General features: G+C 34.1%; 1 protein-coding gene across 15 annotated transcripts in view; it reads right to left on the bottom strand.

Annotated features, from left to right (window-relative positions):
* Positions 1 to 16641, bottom strand: part of LOC101736543 (protein held out wings) — a 77014-nt gene that overhangs the window by 3278 nt on the left and 57095 nt on the right. The window contains exons 3-7 of one of the 15 annotated variants that reach the window (XR_005244788.2): positions 10712 to 10828; positions 9823 to 9963; positions 8624 to 8744; positions 6084 to 6404; positions 2677 to 4616 (exon numbers count right to left, since the gene is read on the bottom strand). Coding sequence is in view for 14 of the 15 variants with exons in the window: in XM_004930567.5 (XP_004930624.1) it covers positions 2719 to 2792; positions 6084 to 6404; positions 8624 to 8744; positions 9823 to 9963; positions 10712 to 10828 (774 nt within the window). In the remaining variant the exon portion in view is untranslated. Of the gene's footprint in view, positions 1 to 1028; positions 4617 to 6083; positions 6405 to 8623; positions 8745 to 9822; positions 9964 to 10711; positions 10829 to 16641 lie in introns of those variants that run through there. The other 14 variants (XM_004930567.5, XM_012694194.4, XM_012694196.4 and 11 more) reach the window with 14 other exon arrangements.

Raw genomic sequence — 16641 nt, 5'->3', positions numbered from 1 at the left:
TGAAATGACCCCTGCCAGCAGTTGATATAGATCAAATTAGAATGGGATTTAGTGTTTATCTAAAAACAGTCTTGGACATATTGAAATAAAATAAAAAAACTTACTCCAAGCTGTTAGTGAATAAACACTCAATAATAATAATATATACGTTAGGTCGATTTGTGAGCTGCATTTGGCATGAAACAAAAATATATTACAATATCATTATTGAAAAATAATTTTCGTAGTGATTTACATTCGGGGGCACGACATGCTTCTACTCAAGCGATAAACCGTTAAACGGATTGATGACTGGTGTACGGAATTCACAATAAAAATAAATAATAAAAAAAACATTAGGGGAAGGCTATCAGGCATTCGCGCCACGAAATAAAGTTGTCTTTGCGGCCCAGTTAATTAATACAATTGCACGGAAACAAAAATTAGTTTACGCGGTTAATGTGTTGAGAAAAAAAAATTGTTAAATTCAATTTAGTATGATAATGATCTACAAATATAGGATTAATGCCCAATAGTTCCCATTGGAGCAATGCTTGACGCATCATATCGCCATGGGAACATTTAATGAATCAAGCACTCCTCAAACAAACAAGCATAAATTTATCTTAACACTTATTTATAACCATAGCACCCAGATGCAAGTATGTAATTAGTTCAAAACAACGTTGCTATGTGTCTAAAATAATTCGAAATGGCGGCATTCTCATAAAATTTGTTAATTTTTGTGATAACGGGACAATGTCATTACATATTTGCATGTTAGTGACTCATATAATATAAATACATAGTAACAGATAATCTGCAAATTGTGACCAATAGCTGTTATGAAAAGTGCACTTAAAAATATTAAAAATTAAATTAAAAAAAAAAACGGGAACTTGGCCTTGTGGAGTTGCAATGTTAGTCGTGTGAGGCTACAATCGACCATATAACTCACGTCATCAACTTTATTCGACATTGTTCACATGAAATTGTGCTTTAATAACTCAATAATAACCGCGAAAATCGACTAAAAAGAAAACGCTCTATTGAAATTTCAGACAATTTATTCAAATTTATTATCCTCTGAAAATGCATTTATTTACAATCAACAACGGAAACAATACAAAAACATTTTCACTTATCATCGTATATATAGAATAGATCATTTTATAAAAATTACGAATACTTTTACTGATTGAATTTTCATTTTTATTTTATTTATAATTATTATAATAATAAAAAAGCGTGAAAAAAATACGTAAACGGCATAATACGGATGCCTTTTTAAATCCACAAGGACACAAGTGCAAATTATCTAATAATAAACACTTTCAAAATACGAAAGTGTATAAAATACTTAGGCAATAATGATAAAAATAAAACAACTAGCTTAAATTTTTCATATAAAACTTACATTGACTAAGAGAAAGTTGTGATGATTATCAGAGATTTGAAGTCAAAGGAAGGTCATTATTTTTAATACTGGACTGATGGCACAACTTCATAGAATGCACTTTCCTTTGACTAATACTGGGCGAGAAACAGGAAAGAAGGACTCCACAACCCGATTTTAGCACCTTAATGGATTCTTATTTGGCAATATTGAACACAATTACATTCTAATATCGAAAAATACGACCACGGCTACAGGAAATTAGACTTTAATCCTTCTTCCCTAGAGCATACTTCGAATATACCCGAAAAATGATTGTTCGAAGATCACATGTTGTGACATGAACTCTGGCAACAACATCATCGATAACAACAAATGAATTTGGTAACGCTGACGAAATGTTTTTAAACTTATACAAAGCGTATCGCGGTTTAAATAATGCCTCGCATCACAACATGTAAATACGTCTATAAAATATCTATATTAAATAAAAAGAGAAAAAAAATATAAAAAAAAATCACAGTTTTCAAATTATGCAGTGTCACTCCAGATCCGGTACGAAGCGTGAACGAACTTATTCTCATACTTATAAAAGAACGTAACTAATAAGTACACAATATAATAAATACATAAAAAATAGTGACACAGAGAGACAATAAAGCAAAGACACCCACGCATACTGAGACGAATATGAATGCTGAAAAGAAAAAAAAAACACATGAAACTTGGAACGCTACAAAAGAATCATCACTGAAAATCTTATATTTCCAAAACGTAAGTATTACGTCAACGTTAATCTAAAAACTATTACATTCCAAGTTCCACAAATCGTTTCTCAATTTGCGAACTGGTCAAGTCGATTTGAGATCCATAATTAAAATTTTCAAACTAGATATGCACACAAGGAATGTATTCTCATTCCACTTCTTTCTCCTTCCTATCTTCGGCAAGAGTTACGTCACCAAACGACTAATATTCAGACTGAATTATTCACTATCATCAAAAAAAAAGGACTGTCTGTTTGGGGAGTTATTATTTATTTTTTAATACTAAAAACCTTTAAAAGATGTTGTATTAGTGATTCAAGTGGACCATAGTTATCAATCGAAAAGGAACTTCCTCGCGCTTAAAACCATAATGACGAATTTTATATTCAAGTAATGATTAAAATAATGAAACATGATTAAAAAGACAATGAAATAATAAGACCAGTTTATAAATCAAGAAATCGAAATGTGCGCCACAATTCTACGATGCAAGCAAACTTATTCCATCAGCATGCGTGCGCGCGCGCTTCTCACCTTGTTAACAAAATGGCGGCGTGAGCGCGTAATGGCGGATGTTTAAGGCGCCGGTAAGGCCGTGCGTTGGTAGGGGTGCTCCCTCATCGCGACTCGCCCCGCCCTCCGCACCACACCTAGCGGCACATTCACGTTTATACTGTGTCTCAATCAGAACATAATACAACAACCTCCAAAACTCGTTCCAACCTAAAGGTAAACCTAAATTAATTTATTTTTGTTCACAATTTTAGGCAATTCTGTGATACGAAAAATTGTATATCAATTTGAGAATATGAGGGTAGTGATGTTTAATAAGTCGAGGTGCCTATAAATAAATTGCTTTTAAAAAAATATCTAAACGAAACCGGCTTTAATCGTATAAATGCTGAAGTTTAAATATAATCTCATATAATATTTATGAAGAAATAGAAAAAGTTCACTTCCACTAACCTAAACGCAAGTCCAGTTATCACTGCCACAGATTCATCGATTTGTATAATATATTATTTTTATTATGGCAGTAACACTTAATCTCTGCTATTATGTCTAGGCCTATAAGATTACTATCTACCTATATTGCTTTGGAAAGAATAACAAAATAAAACATTTATAAAGTCCGACCGTATTAGGTCTATTTAAGGTACTGATAATGGCTGGCTATATTCTTTTGTTTTTAAATAAAATTGACTCGGCAGTACAAAAACTGCTGCATAATAAATCTAAATAATAAACTTCAATATACCGGCGTATATTTCACTCGTAAAGCTCACTCTTCGCTATCCTAACTAATAAATCTTTAAAAGATAATAATAATACTTATCCTATGGTATGTTTATAAATATATATTAAAAAAAATGGCTAATAAATTATTAAGTTTACGTAAAGATTTTGTTTCGTAAAAGTAAAACTTTGTCCCGATATTGTTCAAAAACAAAACATTACTTTTACAACGCGTAATTTTTAACCACCTAGAATGTTCCAGAGTTTTCAGTAATAAATTGAAATTTATTCTCGATTAATTTTGTCAGTTTTGTTAAAAAAAATATATGTAAGTAGTATAAAAGATGAGTAACTAGTTTTTTTTTTTTTCGTTTGCAATTCAAATAATATTTGGTCCCTTTTGCTTGTAGTCGACGTTTTATTATAAGTTACTAAAGATACTGTTAACACAAAACAAATTTATTCACTATTCATAAGTATTCTGGAAATTTTCAAAACCGACGAACGGTAAAACCGAATGCAAGGCACGGAATTCCGTGTCAATATCATTCTTTCAAATCTACACATCAACTAAGAATTTTAAATGAATTTTGGACAAATTAACGTATTGTTAATAATATTAGTTGTGTTACAAGCAAGGGTTATCACAATTACTTTAAATGGTTGAAACTATACAGTTCTTTATCTCCCATTTATTCGGAAAATGTCGTGTTTGATAAAATATATAAATACGAACAAGGACTGTTATAGGACTTGTCTTCGTAAATGAAACATCGGTAACTTAAGATTCCATTGGCAGTTTAAATACGACAAACCGCCGTTAGAATTAACACGAAAATTAAGATTCGATAAACAAACAATAATTATATTACTACTACGAATAAATAAAATCTGAAATAAAATAAATAATCTTTGAACGAAAGAAAACAAAAACAAAATTTCTTCAGAAAAAAAAAACGTACAACAAAAAAAAAGTTTGAAAACAACAATATTTCGAGACGCTATAATACGCTATGTCGTATCTTAATTAAAACGAATCTTACACTAAAGATTGATCATGGCTTTTATATATGACTTTAAGAAACGTCCCGTGAATTTCGAAGGCTAATTTTAATACGTGAACGGAGTATGGTAATAATGTTGCGATGTGTGTAACGGCGTTTGGTGGACGCCGTATCTTATTGTCGGCTGTGACTGTAGCGGCCAATGTCAAAAGCCAGCTAGCAGATACCTCGACGCTGTAAACCCGATCAAAATAATATCACACACAGTTCATGAGCCGCACACCATGTGTTACTGGTTAATACATCGTTAATAGAAGTTATGAAGTTAGGCTTTCCGACGGTATCTCGCGGTAGATCCACAATTTAGACAGGTGTTTCCCAACGTGAGGCCGACAAGGGGGCAATTTAATAATTAAGGGGGACAATGGCAATAAATTAATGTTGAAAATATGTATTAAACTTAATTTTGAATTTCAATTTCAATTTTTTATATGAAATATTACTTACTGTGTTCTGATAACAATTTCATAGATCACTATGAAATTTCTAAAACCTATCATTTATGTTTCTTAAGTGAACAAAAAAACATTTTTAAGTTTCAAAATTATGTATGGATTGGGGGCATAAACAATTTTAGAAACGTTACAGTGGGGATGGCACAAAAAAGGTTGGGAAACACTGATGTAGACCAACGAGGCGATATAAAACATCGTGTTAATTTATTCCGTCGCTTTAACGATATTCAAATATAATCTATCATTCGACTGTGATTAGTGGAATTTGTGTTAAATCGTATAGCTGTTTATTAAGGTCCTATTTTAATTATTTTATTCGGATGTTTCGGTAAAAATCGAAGCATTCACTGATTTTAAAATACATCGCGTTCAAACTTTAAAACATGCTGTTATTATGTTATTTTATTTTTAATGGCTCTTTATTTCTACTCTTTAAAGCGTATGATATTTATTCACGATTACACTGGACGTCTTCTACGTGGGAGTTTCAAGAAACTCCACAATCAGCCTTTTACTTAACTATTTATTTACATCCCGCTCTCACTTTATAATAATACTTTTTGCGCGAGCAGGACAGACATAACGATCTAAGTACCCTACCGCTTAATAAAATTTTTGAGACGCTCCTACTAAATTTTTTGCGTTAGTGTTTTATTTTATTAAATAAGAAGAGCCCTATCTTTTTTTTCATAATTAATAACCTTCTTGACTAAAGATTCATTACTGAGTAAACATTTAGTCGACAAGGCGTCGCACGAAGCTGTGAAGCGTATTATTGAACGTTCTAGAAAATCATACCATATTGTTGAATAGTTTTTGTATGTGTGTAAGTGTGTATAACCTCGACGGTTCCAATGAAATGTTGGAAAAAAAATTTACTTTCAATGAATTTCTTAAGAATGAATTTTGTTAATTCTTATATAGAAATACACTTTAACATTTTGAGATTCAATCAAATTTAGTACTGGTACATCTATTTGCAATAATTAATATACTATTGCATACTCGTGTGTATCCAATATGTACGAGTTCCTATCAGAAAGTGTACGAATATAGACAGTAGCGTAACATACGTATGTAAAATTACAGTTGTGTGATTATTCGGGTGTCGTGTGTCGTGCTATGTGTAATGCGAACGCGCGACGCCATAACCCTAATAGAATAAATCAACGGGCGAACAACCCACCGGCATGATCAGCAGCGGCGTACTCCGTGGCGAGCAGAGGGTTCGCGGCCGCGGTGAGAGCTGCGTAGTTCGCGTAGTCGTAGGGCGACGCGTAGATCAGCTGATGCGCGGGCTCGCCCGGAGACAGCAGGCCGGCCGCCGCTCCCGCCCCTGCCCCGTTGAGAAGGCCGGGTTGAGCTGGCGCGGACATGCGAGGGGACAGGATGAGGGGCGCGCCGAGGGGCGCGGGAGTGCGCAGGGCCACCCCGCCCACGCCCCCTGGTGCCAGCAAACGCTGAGTCTCGGCTGCCGCCGCTGCAACGCGCCGCCATTCCTCGTCAGCTGCGGATTCGTCTAAGTGCTCTCACTATCCACTTGGGCATATTTTACGGTTCACCGTTTACATTATTTATTTATTTATTTATTGTGGTTGGACGAGCTCACAGTACACCCGTTGTTAAGAAGTTACTGGGGCTCATAGACATCTACAACGTAAACGCCACCACCCACCTTGAGATATAAGTTCTAAGGTCTCAGTAAAGTTACAACGGCTGCCCCACCCTTCAAAGCAAAACGCATCACTGCTTCACGGCAGAAATAGGCAGGATGATGGCACCTACGCGTGCGAACTCACAAGAGGTTCTACCACCAGTAATTATGCAAATTATAATTTTCCGGGTATGATTTTTATTACATTATTAATTCATACCTAAATATTTATCAAACCAAATTAAAACGGAACACCTTACACGGTTATCATATTTGTAATGGCCAGTTGTTTATTTGTAGGTAAATAGAATTGATCCTTATCGTATTTTTACCAGAGTTACCGAAGCTTACGGGTAACAAAGACTATATACATGAACTTTGAGACATTGGACCGAAGTCAAAATTGTCATATCTTAGCTAGGTATTGAATTAACTTCAACTATTGAATACTAGTCAAATCAAAAATAATTATGGAAGATTATCGGGCCTCTTCATTAGATTAGAAGCTTGTGATTAAATATACTGAGACCTTACAACTTATCTCAAGGTGGGTGGCGCATTTACGTTGTAGATGTCTATGGGCTCCAGTAACCATTTAACACCAGGTGGGCTGTGAGCTCGTCCACCGATCTAAGCAATAAAAAAAAAAATATTCATTGCTTGCAGTATGGCCACTGAATTTATCGTCTTCTTCCAAATAATCAAACCCATGAACATACTACATTCGTATGGAAACGGGTCGAATTACTATTGCCTGAATGCCCATTATATTATGAGTAAAAGGTCAACCACATAGTTCATAGTGACACAAGGTTTGTCTTAATTACTAAAAAAGCATTAAGACCTAGTCAAGATCACTAATGCCAACTGCAATAGCGAACAAGAATTTAAAACTATTTTGACAGAGATTAATTAATGTGAAATCAAACCGATTAAAATATGCACCAATAAATTATTACTTAAATTACAAGTAGAATTGCAAACATTGTTTCAGCTCACATTGTTACCACCAAAACCCACAAATTTAATTACAAAACACATCGCCTCGCACCTGTGAAATAAACTTATTCCACACATTGAAAAATATTACACCAACCAACACTTTTTTTTTAATGATAAATAATAGTTAATGACAGTTTCATAAAACTTCAATAACACAAACCCAAAAAAAAAGAAAAACTTATAACTGCAAATTTCAAACAGACGGTTGCTTGAAACAATCATGCGAGTAATGCACGTTCTTACTCAAGCGACGATAAGAGAAGTGGGTCCAGTAAAAACTCGGAGGACTGATTCTAGCATGCCATAAAAATCAATTAAGTCATCTCGCCTGTATGAGTCACTTCGGCAAACAAAAGGCTCAATTTATTCTCATGTCGCTACAATAGGAAACGCTATGAAAACATTGATTAATTAAAACACGTGAGACGGATGAAAACACTTGATCAAACTGATATCCCGCTAAGGTATACAAAAAAGAACTGAGTGAGTACTAAGGAAAATACAAAAAAATTACACCGATACTTATGTAGTTAATAATGAATTGTTTCTGCATTCCGAAACAAAGTATCAAATAAGTTTTCTTCGATTTATATAATTTCAATTTCTCAGGAAACGATGAAGCATCATCAAGCAACCTGAGTTACGGACTAAACGTTCAGTTAATTACTCCTCGAGGCGACATTTATTCTAGTTAGACTAGTCAGACAGCATCGGTTTTGTACTTCGAGGCTGATCATAGGAAATACCAGTTCCGAGACTATAAAATCGCACATCACTACGTTATGAAGTGATAAAACAGAATCGAAACTTAATTTTATCACCTTCGTAGACTATAACATTTATTGTCTGAATCGCGTATAGGTATTGTCTATGGAATTATTAAATTATCTGTATCCGACGAATCATTTAAATTTAATTTTCGAAAAGATGTTTCGGGACGACGTCAATTTTACGAAACGTTCGTTAATGGAGGATTTAATAACTGAACTTAATTAAATAGGTAATTCCTATTGCAAATAATTAGTGACTTATGATTAAATATTAGTGACAAAACATGAATGCGACCATACTTATTAGGCACTGACCGTTCACAGGAACGGACACCTTCGAGCTGGAATCACGGTAAGTTCCATTTATGATCGCCAACTCCATCAACTGGCGCTTCTTCAGTTCATCTTCACCGTCAGCTTGCTGTGAAACAAGATTAAACAAAATATTTAAATTTCATTTGAAGAACACGATGTATACACACACACGAGTAATGTCCTTGATAGTTTTATAAATAATTCTCAAAAGTACATACATTATGTTTTGTTCAAACTTTGTTGTAGAATTTAAATAAACAAGATTTTGGGGTGTTGTATTAAAAAAAGAACAATAATCTCAGTTTATGACATTGTATTATTTTTGGATAAGACTTTTCATTAGCAAAAATGAGATAATGTTCTAAAATTCAAACAGATGACGTAATCAGACCTTAAATAAATATAATGCGTATTCAATAGTGTCCTGAATAGTTTTTTTATGTTCCGTCTTAGGACTTCGCGCTGTAATAGCAAATATAAATTTAATTTATATTAAATATCACGTAAATACGCTACATCTTAACCTTTGCATTAAGATAATGTGTTAACAACTGTCAAGTGTTTTACGACGAGCAGTGTAACCTAGAAATAGTTTCACCACGTGATTTCAATGGTCGCCTCGTTAGTTTGTTATGTGACTATAGCTACTTTGTACCCTCTTAGTCTCAAAGTTTGTTCAAAATATTCTCCATTTGGAGAACTCCTAGTCTGATACCTATAAATGCCGAATGTAATTCTATTATATTTTATATCGCATTTACACATTATTAACAATACATTATTTTTAGCAACCGCATATTTGGAGCAAATGTGGAATATTAGTTCACATTAGTAATTACATACACAGATTAAAATTTCTTACAATATTTTACATATATTTTTACGTCCTGAAACACTAACACCGAATTCTAAATGCTTTTTGATTTCACCACTGTCTGGTCATCCAAACTGTGATGAAATCAATGGAGTCGTCCAACAAAAAAATTATTAAATTATTTTTAAGTCTTTAATTTACTCGTCTAAGTTACTCTCTTATGACCCATATGCTAAATAAAAATATGCCAAATATTTCTTAATTATTGAGTGTTGGTCATCACGATACATTAATATATTTGCAGCGTTTTTTTTCTGGAATTTGATGTCAACAGAGCATGTAATGACATTTCAGTTTGTAGAATACTTACTGGCACAAGGAGACGCTTCACTTCATCAACGGCCCTCGCTAGCTTTATCTTGGCTCTGTTTTCAGTATCTTCAACTGTCAGCAGAACGTGGAGGTCATCTGCTAGGTGTTCCCAATTGGGTTTGCCCCTGTTTGCATCTTCCTGGAATATTGTAGTAAAACATACAGAATAATTAACTTTTATTCAGTTCTGCGTATAACAAAACAAACAGTAATATAAAATAATGTGTACGTAATTATATTTAATTAGGTTGAAAATTTTCAGACAAAATATTAATAGATTTATGCATAAGCCATGTAAATCCCGTTAATAAGATGAATCTAAAGAGATTTCAAATGTTAAAATCGACCAAACCATTCAAGCTAGAGGAATTTGATCCAGAAATAGCATACATTTGTGACAACATACAAATACTAGGGAAAGTCAACAATTATATCCCTTACTTGGATAGTCAAGTAAACACAAAAGACTATTGACATCAAAGGTCTGTTCAAAACGAATTTCATTTATAACATTGCACAAGACTGGATCGTTCAGCTAGTGACGTAAGTGTTTAATCAATCATTTTCTATTTAGCTTTAACAACGAAAACAGTAAATACATCATTAAGGAAAATGAATGTAAACATTACATCTCACATCGGTTCCGTTGAAGCTGCGTGTAAAACGGAAATCAAATCATTTATTAAACAACTAACAAATAAACAAACGTATTTACGATTGGCTTCTGCCATTTACAAAACATAGAATTTCATTTGAAGACCAATCAAAACCTAAATCCAGTCGTGTTACTAGTAATACGTGTCCAGTTATTAGCTTTAGAAATCACTTGAGAGATATACAGAGATGTATTCAAAAACAAGATAAACATGTTAAGTTATCGATATTACCTTTTTCTTGTCCCTCATCGACCCTTTTCCTCTGACCATAATTTTGCACCCTGTTTCTTGTTCCAGCTGTTTTGCGGTCATACCTCTGGGTCCTAGAATCCTTCCCACGAAATTGAACTGTAAAAATTTTTTATTGAAGTTTTATAATTTGACTGAAAATATTCTTCGTCGCGTACTGCTACGGAACTTGGCAACGAAAAGTCGTAAGAACGGATGTTAGAGTTTTTTAATACATCGTCAGCTAATAATTGTCTCATAAATATTTATAATCACCCAAATTCTTGGACCATCTATTTTCGAAGATTATAATGTTTCGCGATTATCTAATCCAAATGGCATTGTATGATCTAACACCATTAGCCGTTGGATTAATTACTCGCTTCGTTACACGCTTAACATATTTCCTGTGTATTTTAATGTGCTAGTGTAAATTTAACCTGTACAGAACCGAATGCTTCTAACTCGTGGTCAGTAAACATATACGAACTGTGAACCAGTATCATTCAACCATCTGAGAGTAATGCCGAGAAATGTACTAGTTGGCAAGAGGCCAAATTGTCGATGAATTTTGTACTGACACTTTTTCGAAGGGATATTTCAAGGAACGAAACCGTTCGGTCAGCTAGAAACATGCGAACGTAGTAAACAAATATTGAGGTTAAAATACGTCGCATGTTTCATGCTAAGCTGTTTACTGTGACAGCGTGTAAATTGCTGGAAGATGTCATTAGTTATGACTGAAAAATATAATTTATCAACAATAACAAATTAATATTAAGTTTAAAAAAAAAAACTGGACGCAACTCATCGTACAGTTATAAATCATATTTACTGTGTGTACCTCCACCGACACCAATAGATTCGTTATTTAGATTGTGACAATGTACTTCAATAAGAAATATGAGACGCGGAAATAGGCGCCGCGAACAAGACGGGACAGCATTCATTACCCGTCGCGGTCCAGCGACTGTGACGCTGATAGACGACAAATTATAAATCACTCAAAGAACAGACCGACCGAATCTTCACATGCCGATTCATATCTTTATCGATTGAATAAGTCCAATGAAACTAACCAACTGTGCAACTAGGCGAGGCAATCTGTTGATTTAACTACGATTGGCAAATTCTCAATTTAGATAAAGTATTTTTTGTCGCGCAAGAGTTGCACATTGTATATTGTTGGTGGTATTGGTAAGTTTAAAGCTACATCACATATTGACATTTCAAACTTAACTAACAATTCAGTGATGCGCACCCGAAGGCATACCAGCCTATTTAATTTATATTAAATCTTATCGCGCAAGATGTCGGAAAATTTCATTACGGCTAGCTCGTTCTATTCGCGTCAGAGAAAGATAAAGAAAGAAACATGTTGGACCAGTACGAACATAGAACATAACCCATTTTTTTCTTTAAACCTACTTTACGGAACTGCTATACAGTTTGAAAAGTATTATTTTCTCTTGTTCATTGTCGCGGTTTACCGAAGTCGTACAGGCCTAGCAGTTATCTACAAATGGCCCTAATTGTAGTGGACTACTAGTACTTAGTGGCTTCCCACAAACAGCTCACCTTAGAAGATCGGTCATAAACACTGAGAAGTTATAAACATTTTTTTCAATTCCATGTAAGTTCGTGTTTATATAAAGTTATAATTTTAAAAAAAAGACGTGTGGTGTCGTGGGACATCGGATAGGAACGAAGTTCCTTATTATAAAAATATGAATTTTAAGTTCTATTCGAGGTCTAAAGAAAATAATTATTCGAGTATACATTTTTAAATATCATTTTTTTGATAATAGAAAAAAAACTACTTTACTAAGTTATCAACTTTATTTTATTCACAATGATTTATAAAAAATATATAATAAAAATATGTTATTTTTTGTACGTTATTACAAAGTCGTACCTACACTATGTGCATTACTAATAAAAATCTTACGTTACGGACGTTTTTTCCCGATTAGGGTACCCCTCCGCATCGTCCCATAAGGAACTTCGTTCCAAAAATTGGCATTGGCAGAATACCAAAGACCCTTACAAAAACCATGTAAAGCAGCGTTAGAGTTTCGTAAAAGAATTCGTTTAAAATAAGGAACTGATAAACAAATTCCGTTTATGTTTAAACGACTGGAATGACGAGACGAACGAACTCGGGGATTTAAGAAATTTCGAAATTCTGTCGCAAATCCCGATCGTTTGGCAGCGCGCCCGGTTTTTACGTTACTCCATCTTTCCCTCTCTAAGTAATATTTTTATGAGAAAAGTAATTATTTTATTTTTAAATAACATAAACACGAACGAACGTTAGAACGATCACGTTGGACATTCACGACGTATTTTATTTTAGACCGAACGCTTCTCTCGGTGGCAGTCTCTGGGCACAGCTGACACGTGTAAAGCCACAATGAATTCAGCGATAGCACAAACAACACTAGTATGCAAATAACAAGCAATTACATTGTATAAATTTATAATATTTATCCAATGGTACGTTAGATTTGTTTTCGCTAGAATAAACAACGTGAGAGCTACTCCGGACGGCTCTCACAGTTAATTTTAGTTCCTATTCAAATACAAACAGAAAACAGCAAAAAAAAATTACGTTATATTTTTTCACGACTTTCCTCTTCTTCAGTATATCTGATACCAGTTAAACGGTTTCTGTACACCAATACTACCGATCAGCATGTGTTTCTTACCTATTGATATATTTTGGCAAGAGACTGAAATTGCATCTATTAGCAGCAAAATCAACAAAGTCGACCAATGTACCTGTTTCATTACCGTTACAACTTTAAACGGGTCGTGAATGAACAGATTGCGAGAACGAATTTGCTCGAAACGAGATAAGGAAATCGTTTTATGGTGTAAACAATAGTTCCTATGGGAAATTGGCCGCCAGGACATCAGACCGATAAATTTCTATTGCATTCGATTCGAAGCCTACGGCAACAAGAAACGCCTCCTACAAGGTAGAGAGCCTGATTAAAAAGTAGTCTAAAATTGGTATGGTCATTTTAATTTCTGACTTGTTGCTATCAAACAAATATATTAATAATTTACACACAAGGAGTTTTCATATCGCAAATCGTGTCGTGTTGTTATAGATAACATTTTGTCTCTCAGAAATGGTTTTTTTCATTAGGTATCTTACGATATGCTCCAGCAAAGTTCAGATGTCTCCAATAAATGGAAACGTTTATCACCGATAATTCGTGAGACAATTTTAAAATAACAGGAAAATAATCGAATACAAATAATCGATTCGTAATGTAAATAAATCAACATCTATTTACGTTGTTTCAGACGCTGTTAATGCTGCAGGCGCCTAATTATTAAAGGAAACTATATATTATTTTAATATATATCTCTACGTGCCTGTCAGTTTATTAGATTTACGACTAGATGAGAACATAAATACAAGAACATTTCATTATTAAATTCAACTATTTTATTATCGTTTGGTTATACTTTCAAATTTAAAACTCAATCGTCGTGGTTTATAACGGTCCAGTGGTAATTAATTTGATTCTGAAATCATAATTCTGGACGGACCACTTCATGACGTGATTTATTGTATACCTATTACAAATCTGATGAATGCCACATTGTTTCTAGAAAGGGAATGCAGCAGAACTGGATCATACGCCAGTCGAGGCAGCTCATGTAATTCCAATTTAGTTATTAACTCACCTACGCATTGGGTCCGTTAAATAATTGATTCAATGACATATCGTAGTGCATTTTGTCCATTCGAGAGAGATGTTTAAATGAACAATACACGGGAACTCATAATTTCTGCGCAGCAAAAATAGGCAGCAATTTTAATACCGAGCTCACATAATCAAGGTAGGTCACAGGAGATGATCAAATTTCATCATCAGGTTACGGGAACCCATAGAAAAACATCAGTCGCATACCCTTATAGCGGATCGCATAGTAATAGCCATAAATACTACTATCTATCATCCATTATCCATGGACCATACAACCAACAGATATAATGATATTGTTATAATTTCAATAATGAATCCATCACTTTTAATTTCAGTCAATCTCGATTCAAATGAAGATGCTCTCATTTTGCTATAGCAACTTTAACACACAATAAATCGTCTTGGCCTAAAGTGTAAGACACCCCTACCCAGTGTACTCATATCAATACGTATCGTAAGCCCACACGTAGCTCTAGGTAGCTATCGACAGCCTTTATAAAATACAATTGAGACTTCGACCTCATGTCTCAAGGTGAGTGACAACATTCGCTTTGTCATGTATATGAACTCTTTTAATGATCGCAAGCACGTTCACCCAACAACGCAACAAATAAAAAACCCTAATTGATACGTAGGTAACAAGCAACTCCAACAATTCACGCAATGCACCGAAGCCCGGATATATTAGTTAAATTAACGTGACATTGCCCCTAATGTAACTACAATGGTGTTTGTATTCAGTAGAAATGTGCAGCTTCGCCGAACGTAATTGGCAGTGGTTTTATGCCGTAATGATAGCGCGTCGATGATACCGCAAACCACTCGAATTGTACGGCCGCCAACTATAAATTATGGTCAGGATATAAGTCCAAACTTTGTTATTCTGAAAAGTGCATTACTGTGCGCCTGTACAACAAAATCCCACAAGATGTTCAGAGCCTACATATACATAGGTTTAAGAAAACTATTAAAGAACATCTGAGTCGACTATTATCAGAGCCGGCAATCTGACTTTTGAACAATGATTGGTAAATCAGAAAAACGAATTATTGACTTTGTATTCCATTGGCAGTCACAAAACTCTTCGGAACGACATCTTAGATAATTAACAGGTTAACTATTAACCTTTATTTAATGCAGGTTTTGAACCGTATTCTTTGAAGGAGACGATTATATTCAAATCAATCTGTATTGACCATAGACCTATATAGTAGGGACACGACATATTGTTCTATACGTACAATTGCTTATATAAATAGCACCCATTTTGAAGGCACACACATAAACATATATCTATCTCGTTCTTACTCAGCACTTTAACTCGTAAGAAAACAATATAACAGTATTTCAGTGCGTACATAAAATAAAACATGAATATACGTAAATGTCTCCGTCTCCGTCTAATGAGGCCGAAAATCCGCCATGTTTTGCGCGCCAAATGTCATTGTCACGTCAGTTCGGCCGTCTGTTTTGGGTTGTACATTATTTATTGACTTTCATATCGATTTAATATGATTGCTTATATAAAATTTCTAATTTTATCATGCTTAAAACGTACATAAATAATAATTAAAACATATTTTATAGGATCTCAAGAAGGTCGATGCCCCAAAACTATTATCTATATATATTTAAATTCATTATGGAGCCCTCATCCGAAACATGGATTATACACTTAATAATATATTTGAATCCGAAATATCGGATACCATTTTTCGGTCGGAATCTATTCATCATGACACTAATCATAAATACCTCTTTAAAATATTATGTCATCAAAACATATTTAGACATTCTGTTTAGATATTTCGGGAAAAAGGCTATCGACAAAATCTCTTCGGAACTATTTAAATAAAATAGTTTTATTCCGCAGTGAGTAAAACACTATTGTAAATTCGTTAAATATTTATTAATTAAGTGATTTTAGAGAGGAAGTCACAAGGAATAATTTTGTAATTTCATTAACGAATAAATGTTCTGTAGGTGTTTTTTGTTATCAGGCGGTCCCTTGATAAGTTTAAAATTTGAATCACTCTCAAGTGAGAGTGATTCAAATGGTGCGGTGCACCTTCCTTGAGGTGCACTGCGGTAGTCTGTTGCGGACTTTAGAGTCAGCAAAACAATTAAAATAGATTGTAATAGTCTAAGAAAAACACGTACTCAAAATACGATAACATTCAGCATGCTAGAAATGGGCTGATGGCACTG

The sequence above is a fragment of the Bombyx mori genome, chromosome 6, assembly GCF_030269925.1.
Source record: "Bombyx mori chromosome 6, ASM3026992v2".
NCBI classification, from domain to species: domain Eukaryota; kingdom Metazoa; phylum Arthropoda; class Insecta; order Lepidoptera; family Bombycidae; genus Bombyx; species Bombyx mori.
Note: the sequence above shows the minus strand (reverse complement) of the source record. Positions and strands in the feature narration are given on the sequence as shown.